Source organism: Neophocaena asiaeorientalis, unplaced genomic scaffold, assembly GCF_003031525.2.
Source record: "Neophocaena asiaeorientalis asiaeorientalis breed wild unplaced genomic scaffold, Neophocaena_asiaeorientalis_V1.1 scaffold424, whole genome shotgun sequence".
Classification (NCBI taxonomy): Eukaryota; Metazoa; Chordata; class Mammalia; order Artiodactyla; family Phocoenidae; genus Neophocaena; species Neophocaena asiaeorientalis.
In genome coordinates this window covers 3,706,872-3,724,431 of record NW_020174430.1, presented here as the reverse complement: position 1 = coordinate 3,724,431, position 17,560 = coordinate 3,706,872, and the positions used below count along the sequence as shown (strand labels likewise).

The window sequence follows — 17,560 nt, the reverse complement described above, 5'->3', positions numbered from 1 at the left end:
AGCATGGCGTATAATCCTTTTTGTATCTTGCTAGGTTTTTAATTTGCTAATATTTTGCTGAGGATTTTATGTCTGTGTTCAGAAGGGATTTGGGTCTGTTGTGCTCTTGAGCTGTTTTTGTCTGGTTTTGCTCTCAGGATAATACTGGCTTCACAGAGAGAGGTGGAAAGTGAAACAGAAGAGATTCTGTTTTTTGAAAGAGTTTATGAAGCATTGGTATTAATTTTTGTTAATTGGCGATTTTGTTAACATTTGGCAGGCTTTTCCAGTAAAGCCATCTTGGTCCTGGCCCTTTGTGTATGGGGGGGTAGTGTGTCTTTGTTTCTTCTTAGGTCAGTTTCCCTAATTTCTATCTTTGTAGAAATTTCATCTAGATTACTTAATTTGTTAGCATAAAATTGTTCGTAGTGTTCGACCTTTTTATTTCTGTAAAGTCAGAAGTAATGTTCCCTTGTTCATTCCTGATTTTAGCAATTTGACTCTTCTCTCTTATTTTCTTAGTCTAGGAAAATGTTGTTAATTTTGTTGATATTTTTCAAGGAACCTACTTTGATTTCATTGATTTTCTTTATTGCTTTCCGTATTCTGTTTCATTTTTTAATGTTCTTTCTTGTACCTCAGCAGTTCTTAAGTGTGGTTTGGGGTCCCTAAGCCTCCTTCAGTGGGTCCTTGAAGTTAATACAGTTTTTGTAATAATATTTAGATGTCATTTACCTTCTACACTCTGATTTTCTCACAAGTGTAATTTGGAGTATTGCAGAGGTCCCAGACAGGCAGAAGCAGATAGAAGCAGAGATGAGTATCCAGTTGTCTTTTATTAAGCCAGACATTAAAGAGTTTGCAGAAATGTAAATCAGTGGTATTCTTTTCACTAAATTTTTTTTGTTTTGGACTATAGTTATTTTTTAGTTAAAAAATATACCATTTATAAATGGTATATAAATATACCATTTATAACAATGCCTTGTTATTTTAAAATGAATTATTAAATGTTTTTACAGTTCTCAGTTTAAATTTCTAATTCATATTAAAAGATATAATCCACATTAAAAAAGCTCTTAGGAGTCTTCAGTAATTTATAGTAGTGTAAAGGGACCATTAATGGAAAGGTTTTAAAGCTACTGTTATGTATTGTTTTACTTAGTCTTTAAAAAACCTGATGGTTTAGATCTTACCTTTTGTAGTAAACAGAATAGAGATCTAAATAGTTCATTCAGAATTTTAGACTTAGCAGCCTGGATTTAAAACTAAATTTTCCAGAATTTACGCCCTTCTAAAATTTTACTACTCTACCTTTTTCATTATTGTGAGTAGCTAATTATTTGAATTTTCTTCTTTTTCTACGTCATTTCATGCTCTGATTTCTTATGATTTAAAACCAGCTAATGAGTCAGTCTGGGATTACAGCATGTTCTCAGGATTGTGTGGTGTGCTCAGGCTGTAATGACTGTGCTGTTTCCTCAACAGGAAGGGGTCTCATGATGATGCTGAGGAGCAGGGTCGGAGATGAGAAGACCAACGTCAGGAAGTCTGCACTCCAGGTGTGAGTTTTTCTGGACATTCTTTTCATGTACTCTTTTTAAGCACTACCAACTTGAAGATACAAGAGACTATTTTAAAAACCCTTCGGCCATATTCATTACTCACTTTTCCCTTAATGTTAGTTCACCTTGTTCCTGTTAAATGTAAATTACATAGATGAACTGAAGGATCATCTGTTCTTAAGTGTTCCTACTGGGTTGCTGGCTTTTTAGGAATCACAATTTTATATCCTTAATTTCATTTTTTAGAATAAGGATTCTTAACCTGGGGACCATGGATGGATTTTGATAGGGTTCACGAAACCCCTGAAATTGTTTCAGAGTACTTGTTTGTATAAAATGTATGTCGGGTTTTCTCCAGAAAGGTGTTAAATTTCATCAGATTCTAAAAGGTGGGAGGAGGGATGGATCTGCGATCTCAAAAATGAGAGAATCACAAACTTAAAAGGCAGTGTTTTGTCTGCAGTTTTGCTTTTTGTATTGACATTATGCCTAAGTCACCCCTTCATGTTACACATGACCTTCTAGGTCTTAGTGAGCATTTTGAAGCACTGTGACGTCTCGGGTATGAAAGAAGAGCTGTCAATCCTGCAGGACCGGTGTCGGGACCTTGCTGTGTCTGTACGCAAGCAGGCCTTGCAGTCTCTCACCGAGCTTCTTATGGTGAGATGCAGCCATCGTGTGTCTGATGGGTGGTATTTTACATTACAGATAATTGAGCTTGATGAAGTACCTGTTAGAAACTCTCCTAAGTCCACTGTAGGATTCTACAGTGTAAGAGAAAGGAATCTGTCCATTACCTCTGGTAGATTGCATTTCATATTAAATATAATATGACTATTGCTAGAGAATGCTAATGGTTAGCTTTCTGTTGACTTCAGGTTAAATCTCGTGTAGAAATGTGAATTTTAAAATTAATTTGGTTAGGTAAGAGGCCTAGATTAATTTTTGTCCATTAAAACCTATATAGGTGATACTGCCAAAAGAGCAGATCCACTAATCCTATATATAATTTACTTTTGCCAAATAATTAACTTTTGAAGAATTTTAAAAGTGAGTTTTTTTCTTTATTTCATGATAGAAGGCATTAAGCAATGCATGTTTTGACTTTCTCTGTTAGCATCTATTCTAATTACTCCTTCGGATAAAAATTTACTCTTTGCTCTCGATCTTGAATTACAAAAAAGTGCTGCTTCACTACCAATAATGAGATAATCACTGTGTAAGTCTAAAATTCCAGTATGGGATTTCCCTGGTGGCACAGTGGTTTAAGAATCTGCCTGCCAGTGCAGGGTACATGGGTTCAATCCCTGGTCCAGGAAGATCCCACATGCAACGGAGCAGCTAGGCCCGTGTGTCACAACTACTGGGCCTGTGCTCTAGAGCCCATGCTGCGCAACAAGAGAAGCCACAGCAATGAGAAGCCTGTGTGCAGCAATGAAGACCCAATGCAGCCAAAAATAAATAAATAAATAAATATAAAATTTCAGTATTTACTGATTTACAGTTACTGGAGCTTGAATTTGTTTTTCACATATATTTGGAATGTTGATTTTTTTTTCCACTGTATGTTTTATTTGTAATTATGTGAGCAGCTACTTGTAACATATCCTAAAACATCGATCACAGCTTCCCCGATTTGTGTTCAGACCTGTGATAGCGTAGGCGTCTTTATGACTTCCTGACTTTCAACTCCTCAGGCACAGCCTCAGTGTGTCCAGGTACAGAAGGCCTGGCTGGGGGGGGTTGTCCCGGCCGTGATGGACAGTGAGAACACCGTGCAGGACAAGGCCCTGGAGTGTCTCGACCAGCTCTTGCTGCAGAACATCAGGCATCATGGTCAGTTCCACTGTGGGGACAACAGCCAGGTGCTCGCCTGGACGCTGCTGACACTGCTGAGCACAGAGAGCCAGGAACTGGGGTACGTTTGTGTGCAACTGGTTGTCCTTATGGGAGGGCTTTCGTTATAAATTCCTGAGTCGATCTCGGAAAATCAGCTCTCCAAATTGCTTAATATACGAAGGCTCAATCTCGATCTTTTTCCCTTGACCTAGTTCAAATCTCTTAGCATTTTTGTGGTGACAGTTTTTGTGAAGCCTTCCTTTGCTTTTCTCTGAGTGTTTTCCAGCTTCGAATTGATGTCTTAATATGTAGTAGAAAGCATTAATGGATTTGCTGTGTTAACAGTAACTTTCCACAATACTGGTTATTATGATAGATGACTTCCTGGGTATGACAAGTTAGACTTTTTCTGACATTTTATTGGGTCGGTTGACTTAATCACACTGCAGCATTTTTTCCATTTGATAACATATGCTGGGTGTTCACTGTTCAGTGAGCAATGCAGTGAAGAGTTAGCACCTGCACTGATCAATTTTAATCTCTACCGCAGTGATCTTGCAGCTGGTTTGTGTCTGTGCTCCCTTGACTGTCTTCTCCTTTCCTTTTGTTCTACATTTATCATACAAGAAACACCTCCCTGCTTGTTTACATGTACTTATGGAGGAATTATCATCCAATGGAAAGAATAATAGATTTAGTATCATAATAGGTACTAATAATTGTTAACCATGCTCCAATATAAAATAAAACTTAAAAAAAAATAGATACTGATAGATAATAATAGATTTAGCACACCGTCTGTGGCCCTGGCAAATCACCCCATCTCTCTGGGCCTTAGTCTTCTCATTTGTAAATAGAGTCGGTTACACTACACGATCTCTTAAGGTCCCTTTTGTTGTTAAAAATCTGACTGAAAATGCATTCACTCATTAAATATTTTATCAGTACCAACTGTATGCTTTGCTGAAATTCCTGGAAGGGAGAGGAATTTAGCCAGCAGTAGAATCAGCTACTTTTTTGCTTTCCTTAGGGATATCTTACTGTGCACACCCAGTGTATACTAGCTCATGAGAAACTGTTGGGAGGTTTATTTCATTTCTTTTTTTTAACTTTTATGTTAAAATATAACGTATAGAAAAACGTACAAACTGTAAGATCAATAAATATCAAAAAAATATAGCCATGTAACCACCACCCAGGTCCAGAAATAGAACATTGCTCGGCCTGAGAAAACTCTTCCTTCCAATCGCTCTCCTTCCCTCCTCAAAGGGAACGGCCACTGTGATTTTAACACCATGTGTGAGTTTTCTCTACTCTTCATCTTCATGTAAGTGGAATTATGTGGTATGTATTCTTTGTGTGTCCGACTCCTTTTACTCAAAGGAATACAAGATTCATTCAAGTTATTGTGTGCAGCTATAGCTCATTCACTTTCATTGCTGTGTGTATGATATTTGTGAATAAGCTACAGTTTATTTATCCAGTCAACTGTTAATAGATTATGGGTCGTTTCCAGTTTTCTATTATGAGGTATAATGCTGTTGTGAATATTCCCATGTGTATCTTTAGCACACATTTCTCTTGGGTGTACACCTAAGAGCAGTGCTGTTGAGTATGCTTTTATTCATCTTTCATGGTTACTGCCAGACAGCTTTCCAGAGTGGTGGGACCAAGTTACATTTCCTTGCAGCACTTAGTGAGAGTTCCAGTTACTCAAGATTTTGGCCTGCATTTCGTGTTGTCAGTCTTCCTTTTTAGCCATTTTGGTCCATTTTGGACCAATACTGGTATTTCTTGGTGGTTTTAATTTGCACTGCCATGTTGACTAATGCAGTTGAGCCTCTTTTCATAGGTGGATTAGCATTTAGATATTCACATTGTGAATTACCTGCCCAGGTCTCAGGCCCTTTTTTTTTTTTTAATTAGGCTGTCACTCTTTTGCTTGTTCACTTCGAAGTGTTCATTATATATTTATGTACAAGCATTGTTGTATGTATTACAGATATCTGCCCCATCCCATGATTTGCCTCTTTACTCTCTTAATGATGTGTTTTGATGAGTTCAGTTTGTCAGTGGTTTTCTTTATGGTTAATGTATTTTTAAAGAAATCTTTTCCTACCTCAGGATCATATACATATTTTCCCATATAATCTCCTAGAAGTTTGATTTTTTTCTTTCCCCTTTATAGTTAGGTCTTCAACTTACCTGCAATTAAGATGTGTCATAGCTTCCTTCATAGGCTCTCTGTTTTCATTTTAAGATGGGAGAAACACCTGTGCATATTTGAAGTCAGAAAACCAGTATGTAGAAAATATCGAGGATGATTGAAAGGGATAAAGTTTCTGAAAAAAAAACCAATATGTGAAAGGATACACTTTATAAAGTAGGAGGAGAGAGCTCCAGAAATAAAAGGAAACAAAGAGAACAGGGAGAGAGAAACACAAAAGATGACATAATATGAGCACTAGAGCTTTTAGCCATTTTCTTCTCCATAAAGTGATGCTCAGTGTTTGCCCAGTACAGCATGTTCACAGCAGCACGATCCACAACAGCTAAAAGATGGAAACGATCCAGGTGTCCGTGCACTGGTGAAGAGATAAATAAGATGTGGTCTATACACACAATGAAATATTAGCCTTAAGAAGTCACAAAATTCTGACAGATGCTATAACATGGATGAACCTTGAAAACATGCTAAGTGAAATAAGCCAGACACGAAAGGACAAATATTGGATGGTTCCTCTTATGTGAGGTCCCTAGAATAGTTGGACTCTGGGAGGCAGAAAGGGGCGGTGGGGAGGAACTGCTTAAGGGGTACGGAGTCACAGTGTGGGGTGAGAAAAAGGTCTGGAGGTGGGTGGTTGCACAACAGTGCGAATGGGCTTAATGCCACTGATCTCTGTACTTTAAAATGGTTAAAAAGATAAGTTTTGTTATGTACATTACCACAATTTAGAAAGCAACGTATTTGCTGAAGTTAGGAAGGAGAGGGTAGAATTAGGGGCAGCAGTTCTGAAAGTGTGGTGGATTCAGGAGCTTAGACTCTGTCTTGTCCTCTTAAAAACACACATACACAGAGAGCTGTGAGTTCAGTTTTATTTGGGGCTTACTGAGGACTGTAGTCCAGGAGACAGCCTCTCTGTAACTGAGGAACTGCTCTGAAGAGGTGTGGGGTGGGGGGCGGGTCAGTATATATGTGATTTTGGTGAGGGGCGTACGTGCAATCAAGCACACGTCTTGGTAGAAGGTTGCTGCTGGTCACGAGGAGCAGATGTCTCTGTTAATGGATTTTAGGGCTTTTCTAGGTATGAGAAGATGCAAGAAATTGGGCTCATAAAATCTTCCTGAAAATACCTACCTATCTGAAGGCCTGTTCTGCCAGTTTTCCCAGAGCACAGAGGGCCTCATTCCTGGTCTTGGCCCAGAACTCCTCTCAGGAGGTGTGGAAGGTCAAGGGACTGCAATGGCCAGTGACCTCATCCTTGTAGAGGCAGATGGCAAGCGGCAGTTTTTAGTTGACAGCCTTTATCGTAATATTAAGATGTCATGTGCCATTGCCACTTTTACTCTTTGACAGTACTAGAGTTTCCAGAAGCCATGTGATATTGAAATAAATTGAATGGAGAATCAGATGTAAGAATGCATGTCTTTTTTTTAAGCCAGTCCATAAAGAGATTTACAAAAGTATAAAGCAATGTCACTGTTCTTACCAAGTTTTTTTTTGTTTTGAGAAAGATACCAGGTTTTTTGGGGGAAGGAATTGCATTATTTATGTTAACATGTAATTGGCTTATTGTTATTTCTGACAAATTAATAGATAAGTATTTAAAATTTTCTGTTTTAACTTCTAGTATGGCAAATATTGATAGGTATAACCGGCATGAACAAAAAAGGTCTTCGAGGCAGTCAGTAATTTTTAAGAGTGTAAAAGGGCCCTGAGCAGAAAAAGTGTGAGAGCCACTGAACAAGGGAATCAACTTGAAAAAAGGATTGAGAACAGTAGGGCTAGTGGAATAGAGTTCTATAAATAAACTCTTGTGATAAGTTCTTTAATAAACAGAAAGTAACTAGGATTCCAGGATCTGCTCAGGACAGGAGACTTCACAGAACAGGTGAGCTTCGAGTTTGGACCTTGGCGGTTAACAAGGGGCGGGAGGTGCTCTTGTGGAGGATGCAGCCAGTGCAGAGCCACGGGCGCATGCGTGGTGTGTGCTGCAGGGGCCCCAGGAGTTCATAGCACAGGAGGTGTCACGGATCGGCTGTGTCTGTGACCAGAGTCTGAGGACACAGGCCACCGGTGAATGACTCGAGCTCAAGGCATGGCGACCCGGATCCAGGGGAAGCAGCTGGCTGCAGAGGAGCTGTCCAGCGGTGGGAAGCCGGGGAGCGGGCACGGGCTCTGAGGGCTGAGGACGCCCTGCACCCTCCACTCTGGTTGCCCACAGTCCAGTGGAAAGGGAGTCATGGCAGCCAGCAGGGAGCACGTGGAGCAGTATGGGTTTTTACCTTTTCTTCTTGTTTTTAAGCTTAGGGTAGCTTCCTTTTGATGGTGGTATGACCTCAATCATCCCTATAGGTGGAAAGAGTTGAGAGTAACCAGGCAGGCCTAATGGTGAGGGTCTCCAGGCAGGAAATAGCAACGCAAAGGCTTAGAGGCCTGCCGCTCCAGGAATCCTAACTGAAAGGGCTTCTGGGTGGGGTTGCTGTTGAACAAGGCCCGGAAAGCAGAGGTGGGGCAGGGCCGGGGGTGGAGGGTGGAGGGAGGGCCTGGGATGGAGTCCCATTTTCAGTGTGTGCTTGCGACGATCCTGGTGATGGAGGACATCGCCCAGAGTTAGGTTGTAGGTTAGAGAAGATGACTAAGATCAGACCTCTTCAGAATCAAGCAGTTGGTGTGATTAGAAGAAAAGGAATTAGTGAGAAGGTCAAACAAGTCGACTGGAGTGTAAGGGAGAGCGTGGTCAGTTCTGTCCAGCAGGGGGCACTGAGATGGGCACTGAGGGGGGTTGCTTTGGTTTGATATTAGGATAGACGTCGGCAGTGCTTTTCAGGAAACCAGGTGGTGTTTGCTGAACCGCATTCTGAGTGGTGCGCCATCCCCTGCTTGTGATGGGCAGTGTGGCTAATGGAGGGTCCAGTTGGGAGGCTTTGGGGACGGCCCAGCCCATGTGGAGGGTGTGCATGGTCAGAGAGGAGCCAGATTTGAGGTCTCAGACCTGGAAGTTCAGAGGATGTTTTGTCATTCTGTTGACTTCCTGCAGTAAACTTCAGTTAATACTCTGTGATGCTTGTACATAAACTTTTAAATATTTGTTGATTTCAAGTATCTTGCTTTTGGATAGCAGTCACATATAAATTATGTTAGTCATTTGCAGTAAAACTCTAGATAGATTTTTAACCAAAAGCTAATTTATTAATAAAACCATTCATTTATATGCATATGCTTATTGTGTGTAGATGTGTTTATTTTCTTATAGTTGTCTTCTGTGTGCTTTGAGAATTCTTTTTTTCATTTAATGAGAAAGTCTTGCTAATCTGAGTGTGTGTGTGTGCCTAGCAGTAGAAGAAATTAATTGGGGGAAGGAATGTATTTTTCTCTCCACTTAAATATGTAATACTGCATTTGTCTCATGAGTCATATGATGTCATTCAGTGCTATAGGAAAAAGTAAAATAAGAAATGGTTTAAAAATAGCAATGACATCACACAAACACTTTAATACATCAGAAGCATTTTTTATTTTAGAAAAGTGTGATATATGTATTTCTGAGTGGCATTGGCAGGTCATAGCAAAGTCGAGCTCATTTAATATCACCATATTTAAATGCTAGGATGTCATTTCTCTCCAATCCTTCCATTGAAAAAAGGACAATGTCTACGTTTTTTTGTCACTAAAACCCTGTAGACTCTGGATGTACCTGTTATTGGTAACTTACCCCATATGTTTACATAGAAATTTTAGAGGGTCTCAAGTGAATTATGAAATTTTATTATTTTCTTTAAAAATAAATACTTTATGGGCAGGGGAGGGGTAAATATACCTTATTCAGTGTAATAATAATTAGAAAGATACCTAGTTTGCTATCAGATGAGCCACTAGCCAGGAACCTCTGTTTACATGTTTTATGTGCCAGAATCCTGGAGCAGAAGTTGATACCCTTCACCGAGGGGCAGGTCTGAACAGTTTTGTGTATTTACAGTTACAATTCTGCTTTCTCGTCTTTTTTTCCAGCCGCTATTTAGATAAGGCTTTTCATGTCTGGTCCAAGAAAGATAAGTTCTCCTCCACTTTTGTAAACAATGTGCTCTCCCACACTGGCAAGGAGCACTCTGCCCCGGCCTGGATGCTGCTCTCCAAGGTTGCTGGCTCGTCACCCACGCTGGACTACACCCAAATCATAAAGTCCTGGGAGAAAATAAGCAGGTTCGCATGCTTGTGATTTAGCTGCCACCAGACACGAGAGAGTCTTGGAAACAAAGCTCATGTCTTAAGGAAGTGGGCTCTTTCATAGCTGTCAATATACACAGATCTTTTCTTTAAATTCTGGTGTAAAAACAAACATGAAAAAAAGAATCACTTTTAGGCTTTGATTGTCCAAGTACATTAAGTGCCTTAATGCTCCCCAACTCGACTCCTAAACCATGTTACCCTACTTCCTCCAATACTGATGATCCAGAAGAAAAGTATTTTGTTGGCAGCAATTTTTACTTTGGTTCTATACTGATATTTCTTCTGCCCTTTCCACAGGCAGCAGGACCCCAATGCAGACACCTTAGGGCACATCCTCTGTGTTATCGGGCATATTGCAAAGCATCTTCCTCAGAGCACCCGGAACAAGGTGACAGGTGAGTGTCTACCGGAGAATCGTGGAAAGGCTTTGCCTCTCACTTTATATATTTTTAAGAGTTAAACTTCAAGGGAATTAACTCTCTTTTTTAGATGTTATCAAAAGTAAGCTGAATGGATTCTGGTGGTCACCAAAGTTGATCAGCCCAGCTGTTGATACTTTGCAAAGACTCTGTAGAGCATCTGCAGAGACGCCAGCGGAGGAGCAGGTACGCTACAGACTCTCCTGGGTGTGTCTGTCATTTGTCTGTACGTGGACATAAAGCTCTGCCTTGAAGCTGGGGGCGTGTTCTCCGCGGAGAACCTGGAAGGGTGGGTGGTCCCCAGCAGTTAGTTCTCCAAGGAAGCACCTACGTGACAAGCAGTTGACAGTCCCCAAGAAGATCTTGGCTGCTGAAGACACACAGCTCCTTTAGGAGGTCACCTCCTTGGTTCTGAGTACCAGTGTCTTCTAGGAAGCACACCTGGTGGACACCTGTTTCCAGGATCGAATCTACAAGGTTGTCTTAATCATCGAAACCTCGGTGCTCACAATAGCCTGTTAGACCCTCCTCCCTCACTCCAGGGATGTGTAAGCGGTTTCCTCCTAGTCACGGCTTCCCTCCAGACCCGAAGATTCCTGATTAGCCATCATCCTGTCACCCTAGTATCTCTTGTCCCCAGAGTTCCCAGAGCCTCCTGCTGACATTCTCTGTGGATTCATCATCACAACTCCAAACCAGCGTTCTGTGTGACACAGAGGGTTACTTTGACTCCCCCAAAGCTATCCATTTAAGTATCTCTAACGATAAATTATCTTACTATCACGTATTCAGTTTTTATCATGAAATATACTCCTAGACAGTGCTAATCATAATGAAAAATTTTAGGACTGGGGGTTATTAATAATGATTTTAGAAGTCAAAAATTAAATAATTGCTGAAATATATTTAAATCTCCCAGAATAAAAACATTATTGCTTCGTCTGAGCTACTTGCCACCTTCCTAAGCTTCATTTTCTTGTATAAGTTCTTTTTAAAAAGTCCTTTCCTGATAAGTTAACCATTGTAGTAAGACAATATACTGTAACTTTTTTGCTTAGGACTTAAAGCAGGTTGAAATTTAGTTAATTAAAAATGCCCAGCTCTTTCTGTGTCTGGTGTTTTCCTGGCATAAACCTTTTGGCACTTTTTGGTGAAGAGGATACTTGCTTTATTTGATTTTCTCTTTATCTCTGATCCAAGAAAGTGTGTGAAAAACTTTCAAATAAGGAACATTACCTAAGTAGGGAGCATATTTGAATAGCAGAAAACAGGTAAAAACTAAACAAAAGATGATGAGGAGCAAACGCTGTAGGAAAGAATGGAGGTTCTGTGGCAGAATGTGAGGGCGCCGTCCCCCAAGTGTCTGCGGCATGTCGCTTGTTAGTGCGGAGCCAGGCCTGCACCACGGGCCCCGCTTCCTGGGCCAGTGTGGCTCCCCAGCACTGGCTGGAGAGGGTCTGCACTGGGAGGAGCCAGGGCTGTAAAGACTAACTGTCTGCCCACCACCGGCCACAGTCATTAGGACAGTAAGTTGTGTCGTTGTTAGTCTGTGGGGAAGGCTGAGTTGTCATCAAACATAGAAACTGAGACCCAGAAGGGAGAGGAACTCACTGCTGCGTTAGGAGAACAGCAGGGTGTTAGCTTTGCCAAGACCACCTCCCTTGTGGTGGGCAGTGGACTAAGGCCCTGAGACTTCCCAGAATCTCAGGATACTTTACATCCAAGTGACCAGAAACGTACTTGTGCTTCTTTTATCTGTAAATGAATGTCCTGTATTTTACGGAGAAAAACAAGTTACCCAAAGAATAGACCATCAAGATGTAGCTCAAGGGCAGCACGTGTGAGAGGCTTGGTCTTTGGGCATCGTTGCTCTCTGCAAGCTTGGTGTGAGCTCATAGCATTCTGAGGCAATCGTTGAAGAAGTGGGTGCAGGTGTGGACTGTGGGAGTAGAGATCGTGTCTGGGACAGGTGCTCGTCGTGCTGTCTGTACACTCGATTCTAAGGCCACGTGCTGCCATTCTGTCTCAGTGACAGCCATTCAGAGAACGTGGATGAGACCAGATGGATGTATCCAAGGAGAGCAGTTAGCAGGGTGACAGAGCAGGCTGGCCGGGAGCACTGAGGGCCTGGCGTGTTTAGCTGGAGAAGGAAGTGTGGGGAGGCCGGCTGCCTGGCTTAATACACATGAATGAAGGACCCAAAGGACAGAGAACTGGATTTATTTGGCGTCACAGAGCACTGATTTCGACCAGTGGGTGGAAATTGAAAGGAGACAGATTTTGCCCAACTGAAGAAAAACTGTACTGAGGTCTGCCTAGACTGGACAGACTGGCCTCTGGACACGTCTCTCTGGTTAGTGAGAGTCACACTGGAAGTGTGACAGGAGCCCCTGCATGGAGAGAGCCCAGGGCTGGCTGGCTGGCGGCTCGCCCAGACTCTGAGGTCTTCCTGTCACTAGCAGCCGGGTGCTGGGCCCAAAGGACTCAGCCAGGCTGGGACAGAGCACGTGCATTTCAGAAGCTCCAGGTTGTGCAGTCTCTTAACATCTTAAGTGCAGTCATTTTGTAAAACGTTAATAAAGACAATAGCTTTGACACATTTTAGGCCGAGTCACACTACAAATGTCTGGATCGTGATGATGGTTTGCCAGCAATTTGGCAAACTTAGAGTACCGTCTTGTGGTATTGCTGCTGGGCACTCCCTGGGGTGTGGTTCACACTGCCCCTTCCTAAGGCACCTGCCGCATAGTGTGGGAGACCTACACATTAACCTGTAATCCCAACGTCTTAGAATAATTCCTGAAACAGAACCGAGTGTCTGGTAACGTGGCGGTCCTGGGGCGGAGCTACTCGGCTCAGCCTGGGTTTGTAGGGACGGCCTCCTGGGAAAAGTGGCTTCCAGGTTATAGGGTGTGACCGAGCTCCTCACTTGGCCCATAAGCGTGGTGAGATGTGTGGGCCGGAGGTGGGACCCCCTTGAGGTCACTTTAACTAATAAGAGATTTTGAAAACTTTAATAAATACATTTCAGGAGGGTAAAAACTTCTTTTTTATTCTATGTGTTTTTAAAATATACTCTTTATTACAGTAGTTAATTCACCATCTATATATGCCAGAAGAATTGCAATGTTTTTCTCTATTGGAGGAGCACTGCTATTACAGATCTCTTATAAATTAGGGCAGTAGATCTTCCTAAATAGACGTCTTTCCCTCTTATAGGGCAAATGTAACAATAGAAAGATAATACATAAATATATATGTTTGTAGTAAATATAGCATATTACAAAGAACATACATAAGTGTTCTTCGTGAATTCCACTTAGCCAGTTTGCATTGCCAGATTGCTAAAAGAGCAAAGATGCAAAAGCATGATGGCTGGGGTTTCCATGGCTTGCGGTTTATGCATTTGAAGGCCGTAGAGTTTCTTGTGAGCAAGTTGTGTGTCGCAGGCAGTCTGATGGATGCGCGGTGCCCTTCAGAGATGGCCTTTGACTTGCTGCAGGGACTCCTGGTGCAGGCGTGTGGGGACGTGCTCTCTGCCTGTGTGCGCTGCCTCTCTGACATAGTTCTGAAGGAGGACGGGACCGGGAGGATGAGCGAAGACCTGGCGGTGAGTAGCTGCTGCTCTTAGCGTCCTCCTCTCCTGCTTGTGTCGGCTGGGCCTGTAGACAGCTGTGTGAGGTGCGTTTTCAGTACTCTTAGCAAGAAAAGGATTTTCCTAGCCTGGGGCTTACTCTTTCTTTTAGAATTTTTTATCGGTGACCTATTCATTTTTCTCTCCCATACTTATCATCTGGGGGGAGATGATGGTAAATCCTTCTCCCAGTTGGGTCGTGTGAGATTCCTGATCCAACAGGGAAAACACAGTGTGTGTTGTGAGCTCAGAAGTAATAAGGTGAGAAAAGAGTAAAGTGAGCATTCTCTTTGTTCTTTTGGCTTGGTGGTTTGATTTTTTTTTTTTAATTGTCTAATGTGTCTGGCAAGCTGTTTGAATATCAGACTATAGAGCAGCTCCCAGGTCATGTCTAAAACAAATGGAATATTTGAGAGCTGGAGAAGCTGCTGCCCTGGGAGTAGTGAGAGTGTGTGGCATGCACTCTGCTTTAGAAATGGTGCCGTGAAGAGGTGCCTTTGAGCCAGTGAACGTGGGGCCCGCTTTCTGGTTCAAGTAGCTGACTGTCAGCAAAACGTGGTGATTCTGATTCCAGCATCTGACACTGTCCCATAAGGACAAAAATGAGCTGCTTTTTGATGCCCTTCAGACTAGGCCATCGTCTCGCCAAAACTGGTCATTTTCCTTGTCTGTTAATTAGTAGAGCACTTCCCTTCTGTGTTCAATTCCTGCTTTGGCCCCTCGCACTTGGACCTGGGGATTGATGGCCGTGTTTAGATTTGTTGGAGGAGGAGACCCTTTGTGCCAAGGCATTAATACGGACCCATTTCAGTAATAAAAATATCCTGATCACCGAGATCCCAGATGTTTTGGGTCAGAGGTCGCAATGTTTAGAGTGGTCCCGACCCAGGGTTTCTCTGGAGGGTCTTGCTCCACTAATTTGTCTAGGATTCCCTACCCAATCTAAGAAAAACGCTTATTATGACCAGTGAGTTTTCCCCGCTAAGATTTTTTTTTCCTCTTAAATATGTCACCAAAATTAACCCTTTGGTCAAAATATATGGAGAAGTTTGCCCTATATATATTGTTTATTTCACTCTTCTTTAAATATAATTCAAATGTGCCACTAATCCACTGAGATACAGTTCTTTTTAAACACACACATCCTTATTATTAGCTTTTTTACTCTTAAAAAGCCTTTATTCAACATTTTACTGTTTACTTAGCATCACCCTTGTATTTTTACGATTAAAAAAATAAGTATTAACTGTTCAGCTGAAGGTCCTTAATAAAGACACAGTAGTGGTGGCTTGAGGAAGCAAATTCTCACAAGTTTTGGTAGGAGTCCTACTAGTAAGCTAAGCAGGAGGACAGTCTGGAAGTGAGTTTAAAGCGTGCAACAGGCTATATGCCCTCTCACCCCGCACTTCCCCTCTGAGGAGGCAGAACACTGTCCCAGGACGCAAAGGTGTCCATCAGAGCTGATGCAAACAGGAAGGGATTATGTCAACATAAATGTATAGTAATAGTGCGGTCAACCTTGATGACATTCAGAGTTTTTAACATACTTATGTAGTCATTAAACATATTGATCGTATATATTGACATGAAAGGATGCCTGATACTGAAATTCAGAATCACAAACTTCAACCTAGTGTGACTGGCAAGTGTGAGAAAAGCAAACAGGAAGCCCTGTGACTATAAAAATACTTTGAAAAGAAAGTCATACAGAAAAACAAGGATGGTGTCTGTGGGTGGCAGGATTGTAAGTCAGCTGTTCCGTGTCCCCACTTACCCGGAAGCACCGAGGTACACTGTGTTGTCATAGCACCCCTTTGACTTGCAGGAGTATCTAGATACAGATGATAAACCTATACAGTCACCCTAGTTGAAGCAGTGACTGGATTTTTACAGTGGCTGTGTGTTGTTGCAGGGGAAAAAACCAGCCATTTAATTTGGGGGACAGAAAAAGTACTCCACTGACATGGCCTTAACCTAGCTAGTGTTCATTTTTCTTTTGACTTATTCTTACTGCAAAACCAATTCTCTTTGCAGGTGAAGTACATTTTTACCTTAGGAGACGTAGCCCAGCTTTGTCCAGCCAGAGTGGACAAGAGAGCCTTCCTGCTGATGCAGTCCATCCTGGCTGCTTCTGCCAGCGCAGAGCATTGTAAGGCCCTTGGCGTGCCTTCTGCGCCTGCTGCCTCGGGGCTGGGTTTGCCTTGTAGCAGTGCAGCAAGACCTCTCCTCCCTTCTCTTCCCTCCTGTAGTGACCATGTCGGACCCAGGTGACAGTGAGGCCACATCCTCCCAGCCCATCTCCCAGTTCCAGGGCTCTGTCATGCCCTCTGTGATCAGAGCACATGCCGTCATCACCTTGGGTGAGTAAGGAGACACGGGGCAGCCTCTCCACGTGTGCTTTGTGATTTATAAGCTTGTAAGCTCGGGAGGTAACTGTAGGAGCGCCCAGCTCTGCAGGACACTCCCTGTTTAATTTATTACCATCAAACCTGTGATTTTTTAATACTCATAATGTAGCACCATGAAGTCTGTTCTTCAAGAGCTGTATGCCAGGCACTGCACTGAGTTCTGGGAATGAAGAAATAAGTTTGCAGTTCACATCATAAAGAGATGGTTTATCTTAGAGGAAAGCATAGGCAGAACACTCTATGACATAAATCACAGTAAGATTCTTTTTGACCCACCTTCTAGAGGAATGGAAATAAAAACAAAAATAAACAAATGGGACCTAATGAAACTTCAGAGCTTTTGCACAGCAAAGGAAACCATAAACAAGCTAAAAAGACAGCCCTCAGAATGGGAGAAAATATTTGCAAATGAAGCAACCGACAAAGGATTAATCTCCAAACTTTACAAGCAGCTCATGCAGCTCAATATCAAACAAACAAAATCCAAAAATGGACAGAAGACCTAAGTAGACATTTCTCCAAAGAAGATATACAGATTGCCAACAAACACATGAAAGGATGCTCAACACCACTAATCATGAGAGAAATGCAAAACTACCATGAGGTATCACCTCACACCAGTCAGAATGGCTATCATCAAAAAATCTACAAACAATAAATGCTGAAGAGGGTGTGGAGAAAAGGGAACCCTCTTGCACTGTTGGTGGGAATGTAAATTGATACAGCCACTATGGAGGTTCCTTAAAAATCTAAAAATAGAACTACCATACAACACAGCAATCCCACTACTGGGCAATATACCCTGTAGCAGCCACATAGCTCAGTGCTTTGTGACCACCTAGAGAGTTGGGATAGGGAGGGTGGGAGGGAAACGCAAGAGGGAGGGGATGTGGGGATATATGTATACGTATAGCTGATTCACATTGTTATAAAGCAGAAACTAACACACTGACACACAAAAAGAGACAGTTTATTTGATACTTTCCATGACCTCACACTGTTGTTTATCTTAAGAAGACCGACTTCTGTCAGTATTCGCAAAAAAAAATTTGAATTTTCTTTGTGATTGTGTATACTCAACGTGAGTTACGAATTTTTGGTAATAATGGTTATTTTTCAGAAATCTCAGAAGTGTAAGTAAGAGCAAAATGTTCCCCGGGCCAGAAAAAAACACACAAAACTCAACAACAGCCTTCCTTCTTCTAACTATGAACAAGAAGTGAAATAAATGACACGATTATCTATTCACCTAGCTCAGATTTCAA

At 42.0% G+C, this 17,560-nt stretch overlaps 1 protein-coding gene across 3 annotated transcripts in view; it reads left to right on the top strand.

The window, feature by feature from the left end:
• The window catches only part of NCAPD3 (non-SMC condensin II complex subunit D3), a 57,259-nt gene that overhangs the window by 22,978 nt on the left and 16,721 nt on the right, over positions 1-17,560 (top strand). For all 3 annotated transcript variants that reach the window (XM_024756876.1, XM_024756875.1, XM_024756877.1), the window contains exons 14-22: positions 1,468-1,541; positions 2,070-2,204; positions 3,242-3,462; positions 9,616-9,807; positions 10,132-10,229; positions 10,324-10,439; positions 13,756-13,863; positions 15,922-16,036; positions 16,137-16,247. In XM_024756876.1, the coding sequence (XP_024612644.1) occupies positions 1,468-1,541; positions 2,070-2,204; positions 3,242-3,462; positions 9,616-9,807; positions 10,132-10,229; positions 10,324-10,439; positions 13,756-13,863; positions 15,922-16,036; positions 16,137-16,247 (1,170 nt within the window). The remainder of the gene's footprint in view (positions 1-1,467; positions 1,542-2,069; positions 2,205-3,241; positions 3,463-9,615; positions 9,808-10,131; positions 10,230-10,323; positions 10,440-13,755; positions 13,864-15,921; positions 16,037-16,136; positions 16,248-17,560) is intronic.